Source organism: Anabrus simplex, chromosome 1, assembly GCF_040414725.1.
Source record: "Anabrus simplex isolate iqAnaSimp1 chromosome 1, ASM4041472v1, whole genome shotgun sequence".
NCBI classification, from domain to species: Eukaryota; Metazoa; Arthropoda; class Insecta; order Orthoptera; family Tettigoniidae; genus Anabrus; species Anabrus simplex.
In genome coordinates, this window is record NC_090265.1 from 676476712 (window position 1) to 676503727 (window position 27016).

The following is a 27016-nucleotide window of genomic DNA, read 5'->3' on the forward strand; positions in this document are numbered from 1 at the left end:
AATTTAATCCTCAGATATTTGTTATTATTGACACTATCGATAAATACTACATAATTATAGTTTTATATTATTAAATTTCCTATCGTTTATGTTTTGTACAATTTTACATTATATTTTTTGCGCCGAGGTACGAGAAAATGGGTGAACAGAATTTAATGAAAATCGGTATGTGAAGTCGTGGAATAATGAACTTCAGTATATGCTATAAATAATTTTATTCACCCTGTTTGAAATGGTAATTTGGGGGAAGGTGCCAAAATTTAATTTAAATTACAGAGTACAATTTCTGAATAATGTCTTATTCAGTTTTACCGTACTGACTATTGTGAAGATGATTATAAGAATGAGAAAGTCATGAAGAAGTGATCACTTGAATAATAACACAAGAGGGAATCATTTATACTTTACAATTTACATTAGATACTTTAATAGCACAGAGTTGGAAGAAAACTAAATGTGAAGGCCTGCAATATAGACAGCTCATAAAATTGATCAACAATAACATTACATTGGCCATTGTTTGTTGTGATGTATTTTGTGTATTCTGCTGCCATTTATCTCCGATAGATGGGATCGCTGCTGCGTACCTAGTATAACAGCCTGCCTGAATATTGGTGGGAAGTAGCTGGGGAGTTAGATCTCTCTCTTCTTTAGCATGCCATTCCTCTGGTTCATAAATGTTCTGTTACTACTGGTACGTAACACATAGGATCATCATAATATTCCAGTTATTCGATCCCTACTCTGAGGCAGTGATTGGAATGAGCAGTGTGCAGACTTAAATGGAATAACCATGTATCTACTACGCTGGCATAGCAGGGGAGAGGTGATACTCTCACGTGTGTGGTGTGTTCCAGGTGGTGGATGCTGGGTCCTAACCGGCTTGCCGGCAGACTTGAGTTAAGTAAAATAGCTCTTGCGAACCAAACACACACACACCCCTGTGGATGGGGGACGCAGGCAAAGAATACAACCATGGCATCCCGTGCCTGTCGTAAGGGGTGACCTAGGGATTTTGAATTAGAACCATGAGGCTACTTATAATTAGCACCACCACGCAGAGAGCACTATGGGTCGCTTTTACTTGCGCGTAGTACCACTATGTTAGGTACGCAATAGGTTTGTGATTAGTAGTGATAGTGTGTGAATCAGGGCGAGTTTTACATTATTTGTGATTAGTACCACTGTATGAGCGACACCATGGGTCTGCCTTGCCTATGATTATTACCCGCTATGTAAGGAACACCACGGGATAGTAAGAGTCCCTGTGATTAGTACACCTATGTGAGGAACACGATAGGTCTGTGTTAGTGCGAATTATATTACCTGTGAGTAGTACCATAATGTGTGGAATACAGTGAGTCTACGCTACTTTTGATAAGTACTGCTACATGGCAAATACCATGGTTCTACTTTCCTAGCGATAAGTACCATTATGAGGGGCTGATGACCTGGATTTTGGATTCCTTTAGACTACAGCCATCATAGATTCAGGATTGTGCTGTAGCAGTAGTCCCTTGATCAGTAATACTATTGTTTAACGCTAGTTTCTATGAATGTGAGGCATTGTGGGTCGGATCCACTAATTGTTTTAAGTTTATATCCATTCATTTTTCGTCATCACGTTTTGAATCCTGGTCATTGGATGATATTGGACTTTTAAATTGTCATTACATTTCGTCTCATTTTATACCATTAGGGGCCAATGACCTAGATGTTAGGTCCCTTTAAACAAGCATAATTTTAAATGGAATAATGGCACAGTGTTTGCGGCTGTGTGCTGCCTGGTCATTCTGGCTCTGGAACTTTGAACTGTTAGACACTGTAGTACTTTTCTTTAAAAGTGAGAAAATGTGCTGTTTTGCATTTTATTGAATATTTCATATGACAGCATTATTTTAATCATGATATTCGTACTCACATCCGAGTACATAAAATCAGCTTCATGGTCCGTATCGCACTTCAATAGATTCACAATTAAGTATTTATTTTCCACCTAGTCGATACAATGATTGCTTAAGGCAATTTTTAATGGTCAAAAGTGGTACATGTTTCGTATATTATCAACATCTTCAGCCACATAACACTGTTTAGATGAAAAATGTATAAAATTGACAAAGTAATGCTTTAGAGGAAGTGTCAATCTTATGTTAATTTTAAGGACACTTCCTCTAAAGCATTACTTTGTCAATTTTATACATTTTTCATCTAAACAGTGTTATGTGGCTGAAGATGTTGATAATATACGAAACATGTACCACTTTTGACCATTAAAAATTGCCTTAAGCAATCATTGTATCGACTAGGTGGAAAATAAATACTCAATTGTGAATCTCACATCCGAGTTCAGTTGAAAATTATAAGTACAGTCTCTCTGAGAATTCCGTAGCGAAGCACGGGTACAACACCTAGTTATTTGGTACAAATAGCATTGCGCTTCACATAAATGCACGGGCGCTTGATGCAATATATTAATCTATGCATTTGCTAAGTAATGGCATTTAGGTGCATGACCGATTCACACATGTGGAGCAGGAGTTCATACTATTTTTGGAAGGCTTATCAGAGACCGATCATCTCACTCGCATACTTCCTGTGAGGTAATACGAGATGTGTAATTTTTAGCCTTTAGCCTTGTTATAACAGTCTGGCTTTGAGACAATAAGTGTTCTAAATATATCATAGTACTGTATTGTGCAAGACATGTAGAATAAGCAGTTTTGACCAATTGCACCTCCTGATTTCTGCTGATTTTTCCTGATTTTCATATCAAAATTTCCTGATTTTTGGTTTCGTGAAGTTGGCAGATATGCTTGTACTTGCACGGAAACGTCGTGGCTTATAGAACTTTCCTATGACAACGGGAGGAAATCTTTCGCTTCAGTTTGCATTGCAACACAGTAGTGTCTCCATCTCATTTAAAACCGTAAGTCCGTTTGATCTCTGCATTAAAAAAGAAAGGTGCAGTTTCATCAGCATTGAATATATTGTTCAGTTTGTACGAATTGACTATAATTACGAGCCAAGCTTTTTCACAAACTGTCGGCATCCCCAGTGTTTGCGGATTCTATTTCTCCGCACTCTGCCTGCTACGTGATGTGGCGTTCCTTAAAACGCTGAATACTAACGAATTACGTTTTCATTCAAACTTAGCAACTATGAAACACACTGTAGACACACCGAAGCGAGTGAAATTGCGGAAAGCTACCCCTGCTTGTTCCCGAACACGCGTTCTATCTTGATGCCGAGAAAATTTGAATTTAAATTGCTCTGTAAAATCTGTTTTAAAAAATGTAAAGGCAGTTTCGAATTACAAGCCTGAATTGTTTTCCGTTTAAATGTGACATGGGGGCAGTTTTCTTCCATCTGCGGTTTCTCAAAGCATAATTGTACACCCAACATCAAAAACTATATGAACCAGGAGCATGTTGCTAACCTTGGCACAAATAGAACCCACTCCCCTATTTCATGCCTCAGTTTTTTTTAAATATGCAAGGATTATTCGCGTAAATACGGTAATAGAATTAGCCATCCTCAAAACACAAAATTAAAAAACAAACATTAAATTGACAAATAAATGTTGTTGCAGTAAAACAAAATTCTCTTGCTGTACTAAGTGTCATATGCAACAAAGTTCATTTTTTAAAAAGAAATTCTATACGATCTTTAAATTAATACAGACATATCGTGTGCCTTCAAATTTCACATCCTTTCCTGTGTGCTCTTCACACTCAACTTCCACAAGTCAACCATACAAGAGTGTAATACCTGCTAACCTTCCTTAAAAGATAAGCTGCAACGAATATATACCAAATAATGGGGTGCATTTTATACCAGAAATCCTTTTAAAATTAGGATAAATTGTATTTCACACTCAACCTGTTTGGTACCAACTCCTTTATTTTTAAACCTTAATAGGATAAATTCATGATTCATGCAGGAGTGCACCAACTTCGGTAAAGAGAATACCGCAGTAAACGTTATAATTTACCAGGTTGCAATTCTCATTTTTGTTGCACCAACGCTCGGTATAGAGTTTACTGAAGTTTTACTACGGTATAATGTTTACCGCTCGTAAGGGAGCGATTTTTTTAAAAAGAAAACTACCGTTAAAATCCATAATGAAGTTTACAGTTACCATACATCATCTTCAAGACAACCAATTTGAACAGAAAGAAGGGAGAGTTGTACTGAAAGGAATTAATTTGATTAAAAAGAAAAACAGGGAGTTGTATTTTAGATATAATTGGTGAATAAACAGTTTCAGACAGAGAAACCATCAGATATCACTAGAAATTGCTTTCTATTAGCACTGCTATTCTATGCAACTGGAACTTTTCAGTCATTGATCGCTTATTTCTGTGATATTGACAAAAACAACTGCCTACTCCATAATACATAAGGTTTCAGAATTCATTGCTGAGTTATCACCACAGTTCATTAAACTTCCTCTTCTACAACAGGAATAAAGTGAGGTTATGGAAGGTTTTATGAAGGATTTCTCAACTAAATCGTGCAAGATGAAAATTTCACGGGAGCTAAAATCGGGAGCTCCTGGACACCTGAATATTTTATCTGATTTACAGGGTGGCACACGAAATGTCATACATCGAAAATGTTTTATAAAATGTGTAAACCTGGGCTCACAACCATGTCCTTTCATGAACAGAAACCTTATTTCATGTGTGATCCAACAGGCAGCACCACATGTCGCGCACGTGTACTGGCTGCCAGTTATACAGCATGGCGGACAAAGGGAGATTGACGTGTGACAGAAGGTGAAGATAGTGTTGTATTATGTGGAAACAAAGAGTGTAGCTCGGACCCAGGAGAGGTTTAGTGTTTATTTCCGTACCCGGTGGGCATGTTGCTGGCAGACGGTATACTGACTGGCCAGGCAATTTGAAAGAGAAGGCAACATACTGGAGAGAAAACGGCCCCGCCTCAAGCTGGTCCGCTCATCGGAAAATGTTGCTGCTGTGAGAGCGGCTGTGGCTCGGAGCCCCTCCAAATCCACCAGAACTGCATGTGTTCAGCTGGGCATCTCTCGTCGGTCAATTCTGAGAATACTGCAGTCTGACCTTGATGTGTTTCCGTACAAAATGACAACAGGTCATAACTAACGGCGCTTGACAAGCAACGGCGAGTACAGTTTGCTGCGTGGGCTATTGCAGAAGGTGATCCCGTATTGCACAACACATGGTTCAGTGATGAGGCACACGTCTATATTAATGGTGCAGTGAACAAACAGAATGTCCGGTTTTGGGCGAAAGAACGGCCTGCTATTGTGCACGAGATTGAAAGTCATGGTGTGAGAGAGAGAGAGAGAGAGAGAGTGTGGGCTGCAATTTCCAGTCATGGAATTATTGCGCCAATCTTTTTCAATGACACGGTCAATAGTGCGTGTTACTTGGACATGTTGGCAAACATTTTCCTTCCAGAACTCTGCATAACGACTAGCAATAGAGACACAATGGTTCATGCAAAACAGCGCTCGTCCGCACACAGCAAATGTTGTTCTTGACTTCCTGAATGAACATTTTGGGCCCCGTGTGATGTCCCATCAATATCCCGAGCGTTTTCAGAGCGATTCAATCTGGCCACCGCTTAGCCCCGATCTCAATCCCAGAGCCTTCTTCCTGTGGGGATATTTGAAGGAGACAATCTAACGCTATAAACCAGAAAATGTACAGCAGTTGCAAGCGGCTATTGTGACTTTCTTCCGAGGGTTGAGTGAGGACTTGTGTCATAGTGATCATGAACATGCGGGTTCGTTTCAAAGCTGTTGTACACCGAAAAGGTGGACATATTGAACTTGTCCTGCACACCGACTAACCATGCACATGGAAATTGTCGAGTGAATGTTGTAACGCCATTTTGTATTCAATATGTTGTATATTTCATTTTCTATAAACAATTTCCAGTGTATGACATTTCGTGCACCATCCTGTACTTTTGAAGATATCTGATAAGTTGATCAAATATTACAATAGAAGTATAGTGAAACTCAGCCGACAGATGTCTCACTGATAGCTCATGGTTAGTAGAGGGTATGTGCTCGTCATCTATTTTATTGTCTTCTAATGGGTATTAATCGACAGGCTACATTCGTGCTGTTTAATTTTGATCTTAAAAGTCCTATTAAAAAACGGGAGTTAAGCGATTTTCATAGCCTATACTTGTGATATCACTCCTATAAATATTAGTTAGGACAAAAGGATGTTTGTAATTACATTGCGACACCATCACTGTGAAGAATGGTGTTTGTTCTGATGAGATTGGACGTAAACCAAGGACTACGCATGCATGTCGTACACGACATTATTAAATATGTTACAAAGAGAGAAAAATTACAATGCCTGACTATTGCTGCATTCCATTGTGCCAAAGTTAACATCAACTGTAGCCTATTCAAACCACCAGCGCAATTCACAGGAAGTACTGTAAAAAAAAAAAAAAAAATTGACTCTATATCTAGGCCTACTTGAACCTGACCTTTCCCAAAAAATTACTCCATTGGATTGTACTGAATGTTTCACAAACCCAAAAATACTCTCAATCCCGAATCACAGAGTGGTCTATAATTTGACTTCCTAAAAAAAAAAACGACTAACAGATTCCAAGTTCAAAATATTTCCTTAGTTGAAACAAGGTCTTGAAACTTGTAAAGAGCTGAAGGATAATTTCATTCAGACAGACTAGTAGTAATCACTGTTGCAGTCCTATCATTGTTGTACTTGCTTTATGTATGGTTCTAACCTAAAAAAAAAAAAGACATGTTTTTAAGAATCCTATTTATGCTGACAGATTTAAACATTCAACAAAATCACTAAAAGAAGGCTACTTTATTTCACATGCATCTTTTTTTTATGTCTCCTTTTCTTCAATTCTCGTTTCAAATCTGTGATTGTATCGCATGTACTTTATTCCTGTTCCCTTTCTCAGCATCAGTAGAAGATACTCCATTTTCTATGAACAGAAATTAAACGTTTTGGTTTCCACATAAATAACATGCAAGACAAGTTAGAAGTGGGAACCATATACTGGCTATTACTTGTATGCTGCCAATACTACTTTGAATTGCATCAAAGTGGAATTATAATGGGGAAAAGAAGCATCGAGAATCTCCATATCGAATATGTTACAGAATGGAATAGAAATGGTGAATGGGTTTTCTGATAATACCACGGTGAAAGATTTTCATTCCAGGAACACTCTCCAGTATCATTTCATTTCATCTGTCAGTCATTAATCATTGCCCCAGAGGAGTGCAACAGGCTTCAGCAGCCGGCACAATTCCCATCCTTAGCATTGGATGGAGGGCTTCATTCATTCCATTCCTGACCCGGTCGAATGACTGAAAGCTGGCTGTGGATTGTTCATCATTGTTCAGTCCATGGATATTCTTCAATATTCAGGTCAGTTTCCATCCGTTCTCTTAGCAGTGATGATTCCAATGTTCATTTAATTTGGACCAGAGTGTTGGAACTTGGAATAAACTGCTCTGCAAAGGATTAAAGAACAAATCCAGTATTTGCATTCACAAGTACTGATGTTTGCTGTAACTAAACGAATTGCAATCAAAAGCTGATTTTATGACAGTGAGCAACAACAAATTTTCCAGAAAATGAAAATTATGAGAAAAACTTGGGGGTCAACCGCTGACCTCCGCCATTGTTATGCGGCTGTTAATAGTTCCTCGAGTATGTTTGTTATGTTCTGTGATGAAAATGAGTGATCTATAAGTACTTCTGGTAAGTACAATAGTTAAACCTATGCGGCTAGTTTTAAAGTTTGCCTATTGCTATATGCAGAAGAAAACAGGAATCAAACTGGAGAGAGAATTTAGTTTTTTAGAAACACATGTTCGGTGTTGATGAAAACAAAAGCAGCAGTTATTTCTTGCCACCAAAAAGTGCAAAATTTCCGGACAGCAAAAGTTTTCCTGGTTGCCACTGCACCTGTGATGACAACTAAATTTGAGGTACAAGTTTTCATCATCCATTTAAACGAAGTCTGCGAGTCTTGTGTGGTCTGACATTACAGTTAGCTGGTTCGAGTCCGTTCGAAAATTTCACCATCAGAATGTTGGCTGGCGGGGTGGGAAAGGTGGTATACAATTTCTAATCACTAGATTGTATGCTGAACGTCTGAATTCAGTTCTAAACCTCTCCGCAGTGTTCATATGGCGTGAGCCCATGGCGCTGCTGGACAGGAGTAGGCTATGTGCTGGCACTGGGTTTTACCTTTTCCCTTCCTACTGTCATATATCACGTTATTCATTTCATCTCATTAATTCCCTCTGATGAGGTTGATATGAGGAAGGTCATCTGGTCGTACAAAAAACCGCTATGAAGATTCATCTTGCTTAATACCCGACCCCATAGAGAAACAGGGATCACAGTTGGACATACATACATAATTTGAGGCAACTATTGGCAGTCTAAATGCTTATCACACTCTTTACAGCGCTGTGCAGTTCCTGCCTTTTAGCGGAATATGTAAGAACTGACATCCAGCAAGAGTTGTTTTACTATAGAACGAGTGCATTTAACCGTGGAACTGGCAATGTTAATTCCTGTGATGGCAGCCATATTTGGCAACTTTAACTTGTCTAAATAAAATTCATAATATTCACAACATATGAAAAAATCTACGAAGTTTTATATATCTTATATATTGACGTGGTGACATGAAATTGCATAAATGTTGTGAGTAAAAAATTGAAGAAACTGTTCAACAATTGTAATTCCTAAATTCAAAATAATAATAATAAAATTTTCAATCATATATACACAAATCTGGAACATGTCACAAACAAACTGAGATATACAGATTGTTAATTATGTATCTATAATGCACTAGCAAAAGTTTCATCAATCTAAGAGGTGTGTTCTTGAAAATATAAGGAAAAATGTATTGGCATGCAGTCATTTGGAGGCGCGCCCTTAGACTACGTTGTTATGATACGTTACTTTATGAGAGGTTATTCATCACTTTCACTTTCCAATATTTGATGCAAAGAAATAGCTGATAAACATTCCAAATCTGACGGTTCATTCATTCTCAATAACCTCAAAGTCAGATCCGTCACTTTCATCTTCCAATAAATTTCGCACTACTTCATTGCTAATTTTCTGTAATGAAATAAAGATGCCATATTTAGACACGCATTGTACTAAAAATGTATAGAATAAAGAACGGTACATGTACAGAAGTAAATAACTTGCACCGAACAGAAAACTACGAAATAAAATAAAATTGAATAGCGAGGCAGAACCCATGTACGTTTACAAACACTACCGATGCTCAAACACATCGTCAGAAAACTACGCTCATTTATGTGAAATCTTGCCCATGGAGGTTACAAAAATTAATGAAACTGAACTCATGGCTGTTGTCGACATTGGGAACGACAAGAAGTAGACTGTCATGACATGTTGACTAAATTAGGAAATTACAAGATGAAATCCGAACATGTCGAATATTGGACAGTGCCACTACAGCAGGGACCAAAGTGTCGAACATTCGACAGTTGCCAGTTCTAGGGTTAATGTGAATTAGAGAAGTCCTAATTTCATACTACTTTTTGTTTTTAAATAGCATTAAATAAATTCTTGCTTCATTGGTTATTTAGATAAATGATTGTTGTTGGACTAAGGATCAAATAAGACCTATCATTTTTATACTTAAAAGCTTACCAAACCAATGCATTTTTTCATGTTCAAGTACTGTAACCTCCCCCATTTCAGAAGACAAAAATTAAGGGAAAAGACAGGGTTTTAAGGGTGAGTAAATGCAGTCCTAAAGGATTGAGTTTCTGTTGATCCTTAGTAAATTAGTATCAATGCATTTCTTTGTATAGTTTATGGATTTTTTAAAAAAATAAACGTAGATTGTTTCGTATGTTTTAACTTTTAAAATTTTTCTTCAGACAACCTGGGAAGGAGGCCAGTACAAATTAAGGATGATTTTTAAGGACGATTATCCCTCAAGTCCTCCAAAATGCAAGTTTGAGCCTCCTCTCTTCCACCCTAATGTTTACCCTTCAGGTGAGTGTTTCTTAAAAATTGCATTGTACAGTTAATACTTGCATGGATTTATTTCCAGATGGGTTTGTAGTTGTTAACATTAATTTTACCATGCATTCAGAGTAGTTGATAAAATATACTGTACTCCTAAATTTTAAGCTGGAAAATTCATGTAAGTTGAGAAATTTGCTGAGCTAAGTTGATTATAGGAAAAGGTTGCTGGAAAGCTGGACTGGTTTGAGGACACTCTAGGTCTAGTGGCTTTCTGAGCCCAAGTTGGTGGATTTGGTCCCAAATCAGTTCATTGGTATTTGAGGGTGCTCAAGTACATCAGCCTCATGTCAGTAGATTTACTGGCACATGAAAATTCTGGTATTTTGGCATCTCTAGAAAGTAGAGATAACTGATAACATTACTATTATTGTGTTCAGAGGACTTGACAGATCCGTATCATGTACTCAAGACTGCCTTGTTCGTTGCAAACAAACAAAAGTTTACTGAACAAAATTGAAAAAATCCTGTGACACTGAAATGAAGGTTGAAAATATAAGTAATTGCAATGAATAACAAAGGAATGTTGTCTTAATACGTAGACTTTCACGACCACTAAATGACATTATGATAATTATTTGGGGATATTAGGTTGCGTAATATTAAATACTAGCGGAGGCGTTTTGATCCTGCGGCCAAGATCGTCTTCAGAGCAATAACAAATCAAAATGGCAACTGTCACTCCATAGTAACCATACTCAAGATGGAGAGACCCTGTTAGAAATATAGTTCATTCCAGGGCCTCCAGAGTCACGGAGAAAGACGTTGACGAGTTAACTATGGAGGGTAGCCATGATCTACTCAGTATATAGCCATCACCTTTGTTGAAATTATTCGGGCATTTAGCAGTTTCTATCGCCTCACGAATGATTCTAGGAATAAAATGTTTGTCTTTACAAATGACAGAAGTTGCATCAAAAATTATTTGATGGCCATTATGTATGGCATGTTCTGCCACAGCAGACTTCTCTGGCTGGCAAAGACGTAAGTGCATGCGATGTTCTTTAACCCTTCTTGCTACCTTCCTACATGTTTGGCCAACACAAACCAATCCACAGGAGCAAGGAATCATATATATTCCAGGGCAGTTCAAACCAATAAGACCTTTGACAGATTGTTTACAATTGCCAAACCTATCCATGACAGATTGTACGTATGGCAAGAAGGCCAGACTCAAAGGACGAGAATCACGTGACAATCTGTCTTTTGGCTTAGGATGTAGCACTTCGTCACTCTGCTTCCTTGAATAGCCATTGCTCAGAAATGTTCTGGTCAGGAACTCAAGTTCACCGTTTAATTTATACTGCTCACAAACCTCCCTTGCTCGGCTGATTAGGATGTTAAACACAGCACGTTTTTGGCAAGGATGGTGATGAGAGGACCCATGAAGGTATCTATTAGTATGGGTAGGTTTACGGTAAACTGAATGACCTAAAGTTCCATCTGATTTCTTAGAAACCGAAACATCCAAGAACGGCAAACATCCTCCACGTTCAGTCTCCATGGTAAATTTAATGTTCGGATGTATGCTGCACAAGTGATCCAAAAACATGGATCATTTGTGTTCACCATGGGGCCAGATAACAAATGTGACATCGACATATCTCAACCAGATGGAAGGCTTGAGCATGCAAGAATTAAAAAAACGCTCTTCAAAATCTTGCATAGAAATTAGCGATGACTGGTGGCAACGGCGATCCCACGGCAACCCCATCCATTTGTTCATGTATTGTACCGTGAAAACTGAAATATGTGGTGGTGAGGACAAGGTGAAACAGATTAACAATGTTACCAGGAAAGATTTTATCCAACAGAGACAAGGTGTCCATGATTGGAACCCTAGTGAACAGAGACAACATCAAAACTGACTAGAATATCACCAGGAGAAACATGCAGATTGGATAAAATGCCAATAAACTGCAATGAATTCCTGATTGATGCCCCATTACCTATGTACGGCTTAGGAAGTTCTCCAAGCTATTTGGCCAGGTTGTATGTAGGGGAACCTATACTGTTAAAAGGTCTAAGGGGAACTCCGTCTTTATGGATCTTAGGAAGGCCATAAAGTCAGGGAACTGAAGAAGCCTGCTGTCGCAAACCACGAGAAACATCATTCGGAATCAAGCTAGCTTTAAGAAGAGACTCTTTTCCTATCAATGGCGTTGGTAGGATCATTTTTAGCACCTTGTAGGCGGGATCACTGCGAAGTTCCTCAATCTTGTTATTGTAGTCGACGGTGTTCATAACCACAGCAGCATTGCCTTTATCAGCCTTTAACACTAAGTCCTTGTTCATTTTTTAGTTGTTTAAGAGCATACCTCTCTTTGGAAGTAGGGTTAGGATGAGGGGGTTTGAAATGTCCGATAATGGTGGCGGTTTCAAGACGAATCTCCTCAGCAATATGATCCGGTAAAGGCTTTAAGGAAGCCTCACCACCACAGATGATCTCCTCCATCGGAAGCTTAAGAGGTGAAATCACAAAATTTGATCCCTTATCGAACACAGACATAGGAGTATCCAAATTAGTGGTGGATAGATTAACCACTACTTTAGAAGAATTCAAGTGCGGGACAAAATTCTTCCTCTGGCACATCGATAAATGGGAAAATTTGGATACATGTCTAGCCCTTAAAGATGATGAAAGCGATAAGGAAGGCATGCGAGACACAAGGTCCAGATGATTGAAAGTGTTCACCTCTAATGTCCGACTTAAAGAAAGATGAAGCATATAAAGCTCACCTGAAACAGAATCCAGTTCCCTTCTCAAAGCATGAATCCACGCTCGAATGACAGCGAAGCTCGCCCTACGCAGAATTCTACGAGTATGTGGCGATTCAATCTGATGCTTTAACACCGCGAATTTAGGGACGATGTTATTGTCCCGACATCTAACACAGAATGTTAGAGACGACAATATACAAACCTTTTTCAGCCTCAGACGTTCAAAAGCGTTTCATGTCATAATAAATACTCTCCCCATAGAGTTTAGTAATCTTAATACGTAGACTTTCACGACCATTAAGTAACATTATGATAATTATTTGGGGATATTAGGTGTGTAATATTAAATACTAGCCAACGCGTTTCGATTCTGCAACCAGGATTGTCTTCAAAGCAATAACAAATCAAAATGGCAACTGTCACTCCATAGTAACCAGACTCAAGATGGACGGACCCTTTTAGAAATATAGTTCATTCCAGGGCCTCCAGAGTCATGGAGAAAGATGTTGACGAGTAAACTATGGAGGGTAGCCATGATCTACTCAGTATATAGCCGTCACCTTTCTTGAAATTATTCGGGCGTTTAGCAATTTCTATCGCCTTACGAATGATTCTAGAAATAAAAGGTTTTTTTTTTTTTTTTTTACAAATGACAGAAGTTGCATCAAAAATTATTTGATGGTCATTATGTATAGCATGTTCTGCCACAGCAGATTTCTGGCTGGCAAAGACGCAAGTTCTACCTTCCTACATGTTTGGCCAACATGCATTTATGTCTTTGCCAGCCAGAAGTCTGCAGTGGCAAAACATGCCGTACATAATGACCATCAAATAATTTTTGATGCAACTTCTGTCATTTGTAAAGACAAACATTTTATTCCTAGAATCATTCGTGAGGCGATAGAAACTGCTAAACGCCCGAATAATTTCAACAAAGGTGACGGCTATATACTGAGTAGATCATGGCTACCCTCCATAGTTAACTTGTCAACATCTTTCTCCGTGACTCTGGAGGCCCTGGAATGAACTATATTTCTAACAGGGTCTCTCCATCTTGAGTATGGTTACTATGGAGCGACAGTTGCCATTTTGATTTGTTATTGCTCTGAAGACGATCTTGGCCGCAGGATCAAAACGCGTCCGCTAGTATTTAATATTACACGACCTAATATCCCCAAATAGTCCGACTCGTTGGCTGAACGGTCAGCGTACTGGCCTTCGGTTCAGAGGGTCCCGGGTTCGATTCCCGGCCGGGTCGGGGATTTTAATCACTTCTGATTAATTCTTCTAGCCCGGGGACTGGGTGTTTGTGTTTGTCCCAACACTTTCCTCTTCATATTCACACAACACAACACACTACACTACCAACCACCACAGAAACACGCAATAGTGATTACATCCCTTCATATAGGGTTGGCGTCAGGAAGGGCATCCGGCCGTAAAACAGGGCCAAATCCACATGTGCTACACAGTTCGCACCCGCGACCCCACAGGTGTGGGATAAGCGGTAGAGAAAGAAGAATAATAATATCCCCAAATAATTATCATAAACAGTGGCGAAGCGCGAACTAAGTAAGGGGGTAGACAGATTTCTTTTATTTAAACTGTTTTAATCATATTATTATATAGAATTTTGTTTTCGACGCATACATCTGTATTCAGTATTATATTAATGACTCTGAAAATAAGACATACCCTATAACAACCTATAACCCTACGTGCACTTGCTTTATTTTTAAATATAGACGAAATAGGACGCGGGAGTTGTGAAATAACAACATACTTTTAGAATAAAAATAGCAATATATTTCATTGTTATGTAGATTTAATAAGATATAAATAGTTGTTCGTACAAGTCACCTTAAATAATATTCTTGTAAATGAGTTTAATTCGCCTGTCCTTCATTTCAGCAAATACTGTATATCTATTACTCTCGTCTTGAAGTCAGGCGTCTTGCTAAAATTCCACAGAAATTTCTTCTCTATAGCTAGAGTTCCCAAGTTAGACAGTCTCTGGTTGGTCATCCAATTCCTTAACTACGTTTTAATTCATTTGAATGAACTCGTAGCGCATTCACTAGAAACTGACTTTAACGGAATATACAGCATCAAGTTAAGCAATTTTTTCCGTATGCGTACTCTGGAGTAGCTTATTAAGACTGGAAGCCAATAGTTGTTGGGGTTATAATACCGCAACTAATATTGGCGGGCAAGAAAATTCACGTACTTGAAGGGTTTTGATGCCGACATTCATTTATTAGGTGTAAGTTTACTCTACTTCGTATTTAAATATTAATTTATTTTTAGACGTGTTTTATAATAAAGTAAATTCAAATTAATAACATTAAAAGCATGTCTAAGATGGTAGCCAATAAGAGCACCTTTATCAGAGAGATCCAAATACTAGCCAATGAGAGCAAGAAGAGACACTGGTGAGTCTGTCTACTGGGCGGAGACATCTCGCTATAGGAAATTCATAGTTCCACAGTCAGCACCTATAGATAGCGTTAGTGTTGCTCTATCTGAAAGCTTTGAAACTCAAAGGGAAAATACACCGAATGGACAGCGTCTACTTTCGCCTACATGCTTCGTGTAACTAACGCGAGCCTTAGCATTGCCGAAGTGAGACGAAAATAAGAAAAGCGGGGAATACAATAATGTCACGAATCTGGAAATAATTAGTGTTCTAAAAAGTAATTGAATTAACTAGACAATATTTCTTTCACAAAATGTTAAGGGTACACGCTGTCTACCCTGTCTCCCCTGACGCTTCGCCCCTGATCATAAAGGAATGTTGGTTTATAACCGATATCTTGTGCCTGTCTGACCGGTTAACCCACTATGGTAATGAGTAGACCGTACAGCTACCGTCTCAGCAGAGTGTCGGGTGGTGGTAAATAATCCAATCCTCTAAGGTGACCGTCAGCTTTGGTCGGCTGAGTTTTCTTTGGTGGGGTGATAGTCTCTTCAGGGTAGGAAATGACACTGGAGTCCATCAAGTAGTGTCTGACCCTAGGTTGGGGACGGCTGCAAAACGCGTCTGTACTCATTAGGAGTGGCCTGATCACCTGCTGGTAGTAGCTCTTAAAGTACCTTTGGGAGTGGTGACCCCTTTGTAATAGCCTAAAATGTAAAATGGCCTTTTTAAATGAGCCTTGGAAAAGTCTAGTGTGCTCCCAGGAAGTGATGCACAGTTCTTATGCTGGGGAACTGTGAGAAGTTGTTGACCAGTTGAAAACATTTTGAAATTGGCAGTAATCAACCTCATGTCATTGACTGGAAAATCAGAAGGTATGATCAGTTTGATGGAGGAGAATATAGCTGTGATGAAATCGAGTCAGGTTAAGTGGTGACGAAAAGGAAAGAAGTGGAGAAGATACACTCTCTATTGGAGTGGAAGACATAAGACAAAGAATGGAGTGGGAGATAATAACCAAGATCATCTTGAATGTGGATAAAGTGGACTTTGTGATAAAATAATACAGTAAAACCTCGTTAATTCGAAATCGTTGGAACGCAAAAATCTTGCTTCGAATGACGTGATTTCGAATTAACCGCCAACACATACTTCGGAAATGCCAACCCTTGCGGCCTCACAATATATTCTAAGCCCTGTTACTGCATGCAATTAACCTTGATTCACAGTTTAAAGCTCTCAAATGTCATGGAAAAAACTATTTCCAAAATGTATCCAACAAGGTGCATTTACAGTATTCAAATAATGCACTTGGATAACTCACTGACAAACATAACCTCATGCAATGAAATCAAAGAAAGAAAACAGGATTCAAAGACGAGGAGAAATCTATACTGGCTCCCCTGTGCAAGTGCTTTATTCATTGGATTACTGTACTATATGCATTTTTGATGCCTTGTACTTGCACAGAATGTACCTGATGCCCTTGAAACATCGCGGCTTATCAAACTTTCCTATGACGAGGGGGGGAAGTCTCTCGCTTCCGTCCACATTACAACTTGGTACAGTGACTATACATGTACGATTTTCCGCCATGGCATTTCTAAGACCCATTAATGCATGCAATCGCCTTGATTCTCAGTTTAAACTTTTCAAATGCCATGCAAAACACTATTTCAGAAATTTATCCAGTAAGGTGCATTTACATTATTTCAAATAATGCTCTTGTATAAAACAATGACAAACATAACCTCATGTAACGAAAAGAAGAAAAACACGATTCAAAGACGAGGAAAAATTATGCTTGCTTCCCTGTGCAAATGCTTTATCTTTTAGATTACTGTACTGTCTGCATTTTTAGATGCCTTGTACTGGCATGGAAAGTGCCCGACGCCCTTAAAACATCGTGGCTTTTTGAACTTTTCTATGCCGGGGGAAGGAAGTCTCTCGCTTCCGTGTGCACTGCATAGCAACACAGTATACATTTCCCGGTTGGCAATTCTCTCCTTTAAAACCATAAGTCCATTTGGCCTCAGCATTTAAAAAATAAAACTTTCAAACTGTCGTGATCCTAAGGATTTCGGCAGGCTGAGGACTCGGGAGCGTATGGTCAGATTGGCAAAGATTGTTTGAATATCACTTATATTCTAAAACCCTTGAAATTATATACTCACATATACAAAACACATATAATTTTCTGACACCATTCAACCTTCAGATCTCTCTCAGATCTTGCTGTAAGTCTTTGAGTCCTTAATTTACACACAAGAATAGATATACTGTATATTCACTGGTTGAATTCTTAACTACAGGATAGAGTTGATCCCCATACAACTGAATTCTTCTTTCTTCTTCTCTTCTTTCTTCTACGATGTTGGCCCTGGAACCCATTACTTCATCGTTTATGCTAAGCTTTCCCAATGAGAATGATTGCGGGTTTATTACTAATTATTATACTCCAACACCTATTTGACTACTGGTGTGGAAAACCCTGTGATCGTTCACTAACGAATCACACTCATTTCAAGAGCCTTTTGTCCCTCTGACTTACCAAAACTTTAACTGCGTACTTGCAGCTCTCCCCAAAGTCTACCAGCACTCTTAACAGTTCTCCCTGGCCGTTTATCTGTCCACTCGGCGAAAGGGCCTCCGGCCTACACAGTCTAAACACCGACAGTCAAAAGTCTACAGTCCAAAGGTGAGAATCAACAAGCCTTGTTTACAATTTACCAGTTTATATATCTTTCCATCCCTTCGAGAACACTCTATACTGAGTAATGAGAATTGATAGGAGTAAACTAAGATGGTCTAGACATGTAAAGAAGATGGAGGAGGAGGAGGAAAGAATAGCAGAACAGATGATGGAGATGAAGTTCGAGGGAAAGGGAGTAAGGAGGAGATCTAGATAGAACAAGGTGGATCGATTCATTAAATACAAATACAAGAAGAAGAAGAAGAAACCTGGACTGGGAAAAAATAATGGAAGAGGAATGATGTAAGGAGAGAAAAAGGTGGAAAAGTGCCATAAATATCCTGACCCCAGCAATAGCTGGATAAGGGGAAAGGATGATGATAATGAGGCCCAAGAATGAAAAATATTACAGCACAGACAAAACTAGGAGCGGAACACGCAAGATTGGCAGAGCATGTCAGGAGAGGAATGGTGTGGGTACAGGAGGAGTCGGGGGATGTGGTGGAGGGAAAGTAACTGGTAGAGGGTGAAGGAAATGAAGCTATGTTCGGTTTGAAATTATAATTGAAGGTTTCTGATAGAAGAATATTCTTTCAGATTGTTGAAATTTTTAAAACTTTAATTATTTAATAATTTACTTTCGTTAACATGGTGTAAAATGTTCATATCCTGCTCTATTGATGTAAATGAGTGTCCACATTTGATGCATTGCTGAAAATTCATTATTTTTGGGCATTGTAATGTTCTCGATATCTAAGTAATAAGGATGGCATAAGGTTGAACTATTGTATAATCATCTATCATTGTATATTGCTGGTTTCTTTTTGCACATACGATAGTATCACATAGCTTATCTTCATTCCTATGAACATTAGAATTCATCTTAAATCTTCTGAACAACTTTACTGTAGAACAAAAGTTATGAGAGTATGTGTTTGAATCAGTGGCGTGCACTGAACCCCATCTACCCCAGCAGCGCTGGGGTAAATAACTTTGTATTCACATTTTCTTATTATTCCTTAGAACGCTTTTTATAGTGTTTAAAAAACTGCGAACATCCAAGCCACGTACAGCTGTCTCGATGATCCGCTCACACTATCGCAGTTCATCTTATCCAGCGAGCTGGGTTTCCTTGCCGGCGCGAAAGAGAAACTACCCCAACAAAATTTCTCTTGGATGACTCGAAGCTTCCTATTCCTGGGAGCGTGCAGGGCTGTGAGTCCACCCCGACAGCAGTTTACGGTGACAGGCCAGCTAGCTTAGGTAAGGCATGTTAGTTTTAATACTTGACACTCGAAGTGTTCAGCGCCACACGCTAGAGGCTACAAGAAAAATATTAACATGTAACAGTATTGTAATACAAAAGAATATATTTTCGGATTTCGGTATGTATAAAGTACTTTCGAGCAATTCATTGATGGCAGGTATAGAATATATTTTCCGATAGGCACAGAAAAATATTTAGATTACCCACTATGAACACAGAGTTGAGCGCTAAGTAAAAAAATTGTTTAGTTGTCTGTGATGGTGGTATATAGTGAATTTTTGTAGTGTTCATCTTGGATTATAGGTGAAGGTTTTGCAAGTTCTGTGGCATTCTTCATTAATATAACATGTTATACGTTGTGACAAATATTTTCCCTTATTTGTCGTTGATGTGCGTACACTCAATAAGCGAGTGAAACTGTAAAACTTCAGCGACGTTGAAATACCAGTTAAATTTTGCTGATTCAGTTTAGGTTAGGCTTTTTAAGTTAAAAACAAATAGTCCCAGTGTATTTTTTGTGAAAACCATGACTGTACTATCACGTAAAGTCACCGGGTGAAAATGTAAGTACATTGTTTAAAATCTGCTATAGATTAAGTTATGATGGTGTCGTCACTGCCGTGAATCTCGATTTGGAAATATGTGTGAGTGTGTGGTTGAAAGTATTCTTTAAGACCTTTCTCGGGTAGACCTTTCCATGAAAAATGCAGCCTTATAAAATGGTCATGTTGACTTTACAGAGTGTAGTGGGGGCTACGATTGCATTTAAAAAACATTTTTGCAGCTGGGGTAACGAACGTGTTCACTGCACGCCACTGGTTTGAATCAAATTTAAAAAATGTAACTGTTGTATCAGACTCAAAAATTACTCATTTGTAATCTGGTGTACAGTATATCATCTCAGTTCCACTCAGCCTTTCATATATTTGTAATTTTCACAAACAGCACCACTCGCTTAGAAGTTATTCAGTTATTTAATGTGCTCACATAGTATTGATTACTTGGTCATTTGATTGTTGGTAGTGTGCGAGCTTTTAGATGCACATGTAGTTGGATTTTTGAAAGTTTAAAAGAAGTCGCTTCAGTGCTTCATGTATTGGCATGTAAAATATCTCTGATAATGCATTCTGTTTATCCACTAAAATTAAAACTCAGGGATAGGTTGAACCGTATCCCCTGTCATAAAAGTGGGCTAGCTACAGCGGAAAGAACGCGTGGAATGGTTCGATGTGTTTGGGAGAAAATAAATCGAGCAATAATATCAATCGTACTAAATTAGTACCTGGACAGGATCTACGGTCAATATTTTAGTGAATAAAAACCCTCCCAAAAAAAAGGAAAGATGGATTTGTTCAATAAAACATACTGACCTCTCTGGGCCAAAGAAAACCTGTGCCGAGCACATTATTTGAAAAATACAAGTGAATCAAATTTACATAAATCGGGTTACGACCCGAGGAACAAATATTTATGATCGCAGGGGAAATGTACTTGGATACGCGTTACATTTGAGTGGTTTGTCGCCGCCGCTAAACTTTCTAATTTCATGTCTAACTTTCGCAATACTAAAATTGTCCAAGAAAATGCCGCGTTATCAGAAAATACACTATTAGGCAAATACACATTAACTTGATATAAACACGGTCCGATGCAAATATATTCGGACACTGGGATAAATAAACCTCTTGTTCCAGCCATCCTACTCTCCCTTCCAAAAGAAAAACACAGACTCTAAATATGGCCCGAGCCATATGCAAATGAGAATGGTTAAGAAACCTTACAACCCAGCTATTAGCTTACGAGCTAAAATAGACGCACATTTAAACAACGTTGGTTAAGCAAAATAAACAATAAAACACTGGTCACAACACCATCAGAAAAACATGTACACACACACACACACCTGTAAACAAAGGACACATGGGAAAATGCATATAATGGGATATCAATCTGAGTTCAGCTCCGATATGTGGGCGTAGACCAATAGCGCCTGGCCCGGCACAATACTTCCGACTTGCACCCTCACTGAAAGGAATGCATACAGCTGTGACACACAAACCAAAACACGACGGGCTAGCAAGGGGCTGCAGGTTTCTTAGAATTGTTCTAACAGGCTGGACTCAGTTGCTCGCTGTCAGCTAAGGCCTTCATTCATTCACTAGCCAGCTTGGCCTGCCTGGCTTAGGTCTCCGTACCCGAGACAAGGTTCCTCTCCTCACAATAACAAGCTCGGCTCTTATTTTTAATATTAGCACACATCACCAGCCGGTGAAATCACATACAATAATACCTCGACCTCAGCAAATACATAGGGCTACTGCCTATCTCATACACATATCTGGCCTCACTAGCCATTTCGGGTTACACGAGCTCTTTGCTCAACGTAACGTGGGTTCGACCCCCACTTAATTCAACACAGATGGGCGCTCAGGCCTCTTGGCTTCACTCCCTAGGTACACTCTCCAAGTTTTAGCCCCCCGTTATCCATATATAAGCATCCTCTAGCCTTACAACTCGCGTCACATAAGTCCGACCCGTATCAATTCCAAAATCTGCTTTCCCTGCATATCTAAAGATCTTAATTCACTCGACGGTGTCCACAGCTCTGTCGCACGTCTTAATGGTACCTGAAATGCATGCTGCGTGCAGAGATGACAGTAAATAAAGGATAAAGAAAAATCCTTCTCTAATCCTGAAAACATAACCCTCGCTCCCATGCGACATTTAAGGCTTAAGGCCTAAAAATTCTGTGAGGACGCTATCCAAATAAATCTCAAATGAAGTCGTAGAACACACAGACAGAAACACGTCACCAGGAAATAAAAATCATACAACACTAACTATAACCTAATTCTTCCCTTTAAACCCCAACTATCTATATAACACACTCGCGTCCCAAGCTAATACATGCTATAGCTTATGAACACATTTACTTTACTGAAGTTAAATCAAGACATACGCCTCACTGGCTGACTTTAAATATGCACAAATATTTAGATAGAAATCTAATTTGCCTATAGTATATCTATCTGATAACTACAACATGCTAATAGACATTAGAAAGCTTAGCTTTGACGACAGGAACCAGCAACGGCGGTCACGTGACCGCTGGTGTCATTCAGGCCTTAGCCTGACATCTCAGCGATCTCCAGGAATCGAAGCCTCGTCCTCTCGAGTCCAAAGACGGCCATGATTCTCCAGCAGGCTTCGGTATCCTCCAATATAGCTGTTGTGGAAGTCGTCTTCTTCGCCGTTTCTTTAATCAACAAGCACATGGGATCCACCCCTAATGATTAGGTTGTAATTAGGCAACAACCTGTGCAACAGAGTTATAGTTAAATAAATGCACCATTGGATTGCGGGCAGTTTCCTGTCCTTCAAAACGGCAATATATAAGACGGTACACACACGGCATACGCGTATTCTGCGCCCGCGTCCCGTTCACTCGTTGCTACCGTGAACAAAGTACATACGTGAGACGCCCTAAATATAATGAGAAAATCACTCACAGTCTGAAGTAAGCAACGTATACAGTCATTCACCAGCCCGCACCCTGGCGACTACTCAAATACGAATATTTTAGACAGAGGTAACTGTCCAGATCATTGTTTATTACATGAATTAAAACACCATAATTAAAACAAACAGAGCTTCTAACATGGCGCGGCTTCCCCTTTCCAAGTTCTTTTTTCAACCTCCTTCCTTCCTCCCTCCTGCCAAAGAACTTCGCCCCGTAAAAACTGGCCTTCTGGTCCACCGGGCAAAACAGGTTCAAGCTAGGCTATAGGTTTGAACGTAATACACATGAAACAGGCATAAGACAATTAAAGTCTCGTTTTCACATACGAACAGACTGTAGAATATGGCTCCGTGACGGATATCTTCTGACAGATTCCAATGAAATTTTATACCAGGTTGGGTCAAGTTTGTCTCCATTTCGCTTGCAGTTTGCCAGCTCCGGAAGCTCGGTTATCCCCACTCCAGCACGTGGTTGGTTGAAAATGTTAACCAGCGGACAGAACCTCCGCGCCTACACGTCGAAAAATGTCCGTCTATCCATGCTTGGTACCGACTTCACTCTAACTAGGCGCAGTATTGCTTCCTAACAGCCATTGTCCTCCTACATGCAATAATCCGTTTTTTTTTTTATAAACCCTGTGTGTTACTCATGATAATATGTGGCATATGGCGATATGTTACAAGGTAGCCCAGTTGAGACAGTTTCTCTGCCTTCTAGTAGAGTGAGGTTGAGTGCACACTGGCATGATGTGATTGATGCAATAAATGATTCAATACTTGATGCAATATCAAAGCCACTTCTATCACAGGGGATACATATAAGTTGAACTGAAACGACGGGTCTTCTATGATCAGTATCATGTTTTGCATTTTGCATCGGGTAGCTAACATGACAGGAACACAAGAAGACTTAGCATCCACGAGCTCATTCATCAGACTTGTTGAAACTAACCTTTGTGTATTGAATTACACATTAAAAAGTCACTCCAAGACTGATTTGACCAGTGTGTTTAAATCATGTTCTCCAGATGCTGGCACCTGTCAGGGCTTGTCCTGCAGAATTTGTGGAGTTAGACGATTCTTGAGAAACCAGTGCCGAACTATGTTTGGTACATATTACTGCCATAAGTTCTGTCAGTACTTTAAATGCAGGTAACTGCTAAATAAAACTATGCAAACCCATTAATATACTTTCATTCTGAAAAAAAAAAAAGCACAAAAAAACTTATGGAATGAACATACCATTTGAAATGATCACCATGTGCAGCAACACGGCAGTGAAGATAGGCCATTCATCAATACCTGCATGAATCGTGTCCAGTGGAATTTCTTTGACAGCTGACGTGATTGATTGTTTATATCTCAATATAGCGGTGCAGTTTTTGACATGCTATTGCCTCAAGAATAATCCAATGGATTGAGGTCCGGACTTCCACTATGCCAGTCAGCAGCATTGATGAACCGTGGGACATTGATTGCCAACCACTCCTGCGTCGTTTTCGCTTTGTGTGCAGGAGAGCCATCATGCTGAAAAATCCACGATTTCCCTTCAAACAGCTTTGAATTGATGTATTATCATCTTTTCCAACATTGCCTGGAAGACACCTTCACAAAAATGCACCTCTGATGCTCCCCGTTCGGAAACTGCCCAACATACCATGACAGAAATAGGGTGAAGTCCGCGCTGCACACACAGAACTTTCTTTCTTGCTTCCTTGGAGGACCGTGGATACGCATGATCATTTACTTTTTAAACGACTCTTTTACAGTGAATAATTTTTCTTCTGTGAATAGGCTGTCGCGATAATGGCTCTCCTCAGACGCCATTAAGAAAGCCTGGGATCAAACCCGGTGTATCTTCTTTCATTTTTCAGTTAGTAAATGCCGTGTGTATATTTTATATGCACCAGCACGTAAATCAACCTTCAAAATACGTCACATAGTTCGTGGAGATGCATTCATTTCATGAGACAAAATTGTTTACGCAAAAGAATGCATTGAACCCTTGCACGAACAACATTCTCAATTTCTTTTCTGCGTACACACCTAGGATGGCCCGATCTGATTTGTTCAGCAGTTGCACTCGTTTGTTTAAAATGTGCTGTTGTCCGAACCACAAATCGTTCATCTATACGGAGAGGTCCCAGCGTAGAAAAAAATTCCGTGGCTCGCTTTTTGCAACGAAATAACGCCAGTACAGCGTTACAATTCTCCTACACTCCCCACACCATCTTTCACTGCTGCCTGCTTTTGGTACGCTGCAAGCTGGTTATTGGTGTAGTTGTGAAGGTAACTTTGTGGACGACATACAGCGTTACCACGCTTCCTCATTCACAAATTAACAAACTATAGTGCGTTTAGATTGTTCGGATGGAACTTGTGACAGTACCATGTAATTTAGACTTTACAGGGGTGCACCCAGAAATTTTTATTTTTTCTTCTACACTGCAAATATATCTATGCCATGTTATCTTCTCTTGAGAAACTCATTATTACAACTAAGCAAAAAAAGCCCTTTTGTATTATATTGCTTCAGTGAAACGAGACTCAGATAAGTGTCCCTGGATAGTAATTGTATTCTATCACATTAGTGTGCATTCTGTCTGAGAGGAGACATCGAAATTGATATGTAGGCAGTTGAGATGGTATCAAATCAAAATGTCTGTACACAGCACCTGAGACATTATTTTTTTACTACTTCTACTATTACCTGGTATGTTTCATGTTGGCCAAACAGTCTTTTATTGTAATTGAAAAGCTGAGTCAAAATGTAGGAAAGAAATCGTGCACATTGTAATTGTGAGTTATTGTTTCAGGTACGGTTTGCTTGTCACTGCTTGATGAAGAAAAGGACTGGAGACCTGCTATTACAATCAAACAAATCTTGCTTGGAATTCAAGATCTCCTGAATGAGCCTAATATTAAGGATCCTGCTCAGGCTGAAGCATACACCATCTACTGCCAAAACCGACTGGAATATGAGAAGCGAGTGCGTGCTCAGGCTAGAGCCATGGCTCCTCAAGAATAGCAGAATAAAGACTGAAGATCTGTGTTTGTACCACGAACTGAATCCTTTTTATCTTCAATTGTTTTGGTAAACTTTGCATTTTCGTATGACGTTAGCACCTTTCTTACGTTCCATCTTTGTCTTCTTTGATAAGTGATAAGTCTGCTTAAGGAGTACTTAACCTCATCCCAAGAAATCATACAGAGTGAAGTGCAGGATTGTGTTCCTTAAGTGCAAAAAACATTTTGCCATGACCTATGGCCATGGACAGAAAAAGTAAAAAAAGAAATGCAAAATTTCTTGTAGATGTAAGTTATAGTTATTAGAAAGGTCTGAATGAAGCAGGTGTATATATTCATGCATTGCTTGTTACATTTTTTCCTCCCATTTAAATATGAGTTGTAAATGAATTCAACTTTGTAACATAAGTATTCAGGAGTTTCCATCTTAATTTTTCCTTCTCAGGGCAGGTTTCAGTGGAGCTCTTTATATTCCGTAAGTTATGTACCAATCTGCAGCGTATGTATGCTACATATATGAAAACATTGATGTATCCAAAGTCTGCCTGTTGATAAAGTATAAATCATTTGTGTTAAAGCTCTTTTTTAGCTGTTGATGCTGTAACTAGAGAGTGAAGTATTTTGTACCTGTTAATTTTGTAAAATTAGAAATACCTTACTTACTTGAACAACCAGCATTAATTTTTTCAAGATGTTGGTAAGACTATAGCAAAAAAAAATTTAAATTATTTTAAATCCAAGTATGTATGCAACAAAATGAGAACAGTAGTATATACAAAGTTCTTGAGTGATTTGCTGGTATGATTTTAAAAATTGTATTTCACATTAAAGACAAAAAATTTTACTTGTTTATAATTGGAGTTCGTGGTTTATAGTATTTAAAAATCAGAGATTTAGCATTTTGTAGCATCTAAATTTCTCAAATTTAGCGTTTTGTAGCAAATTGGTTAAAAATAGGCATAATTTGCTAATCGAAACAGACTTTCAACCTATTACGTCATGTTACGTACATTTAGTAAGTGTTGGAGATGTTAACTCTTATTCGCTCAGCGAGCCGATCTATTGGCTCGAGTGGTATTGCTTAAAACACCCAGTGCGCCGATCTATTGGCTTTGTGTTCGGATGGCTGTATAAGTACCTTAATGGACTCCCAGATGTCAGGAAAAGACATCAATAGTAGCTTTTGGATTTAGTTTACACTTTTCGAGAGAGAGAGAGAGAGACACACACACTAAGCTCACCTGTTTTCAACAAATGAAGTTATCAAACCGCGTATGTTCACCGCATGGCGA

At 39.0% G+C, this 27016-nt stretch overlaps 1 protein-coding gene across 1 annotated transcript in view; it reads left to right on the forward strand.

Annotated features, from left to right (window-relative positions):
* The window catches only part of lwr (lesswright), a 56842-nt gene extending 30383 nt beyond the window's left edge, over positions 1-26459 (forward strand). The window contains exons 4-5 of the mRNA XM_067135887.2: positions 9935-10052; positions 25514-26459. Of these exons, the coding sequence (XP_066991988.1) occupies positions 9935-10052; positions 25514-25725 (330 nt within the window). The 3' untranslated portion in view covers positions 25726-26459. The remainder of the gene's footprint in view (positions 1-9934; positions 10053-25513) is intronic.
* Positions 26460-27016: the final 557 nt, after the last annotated feature.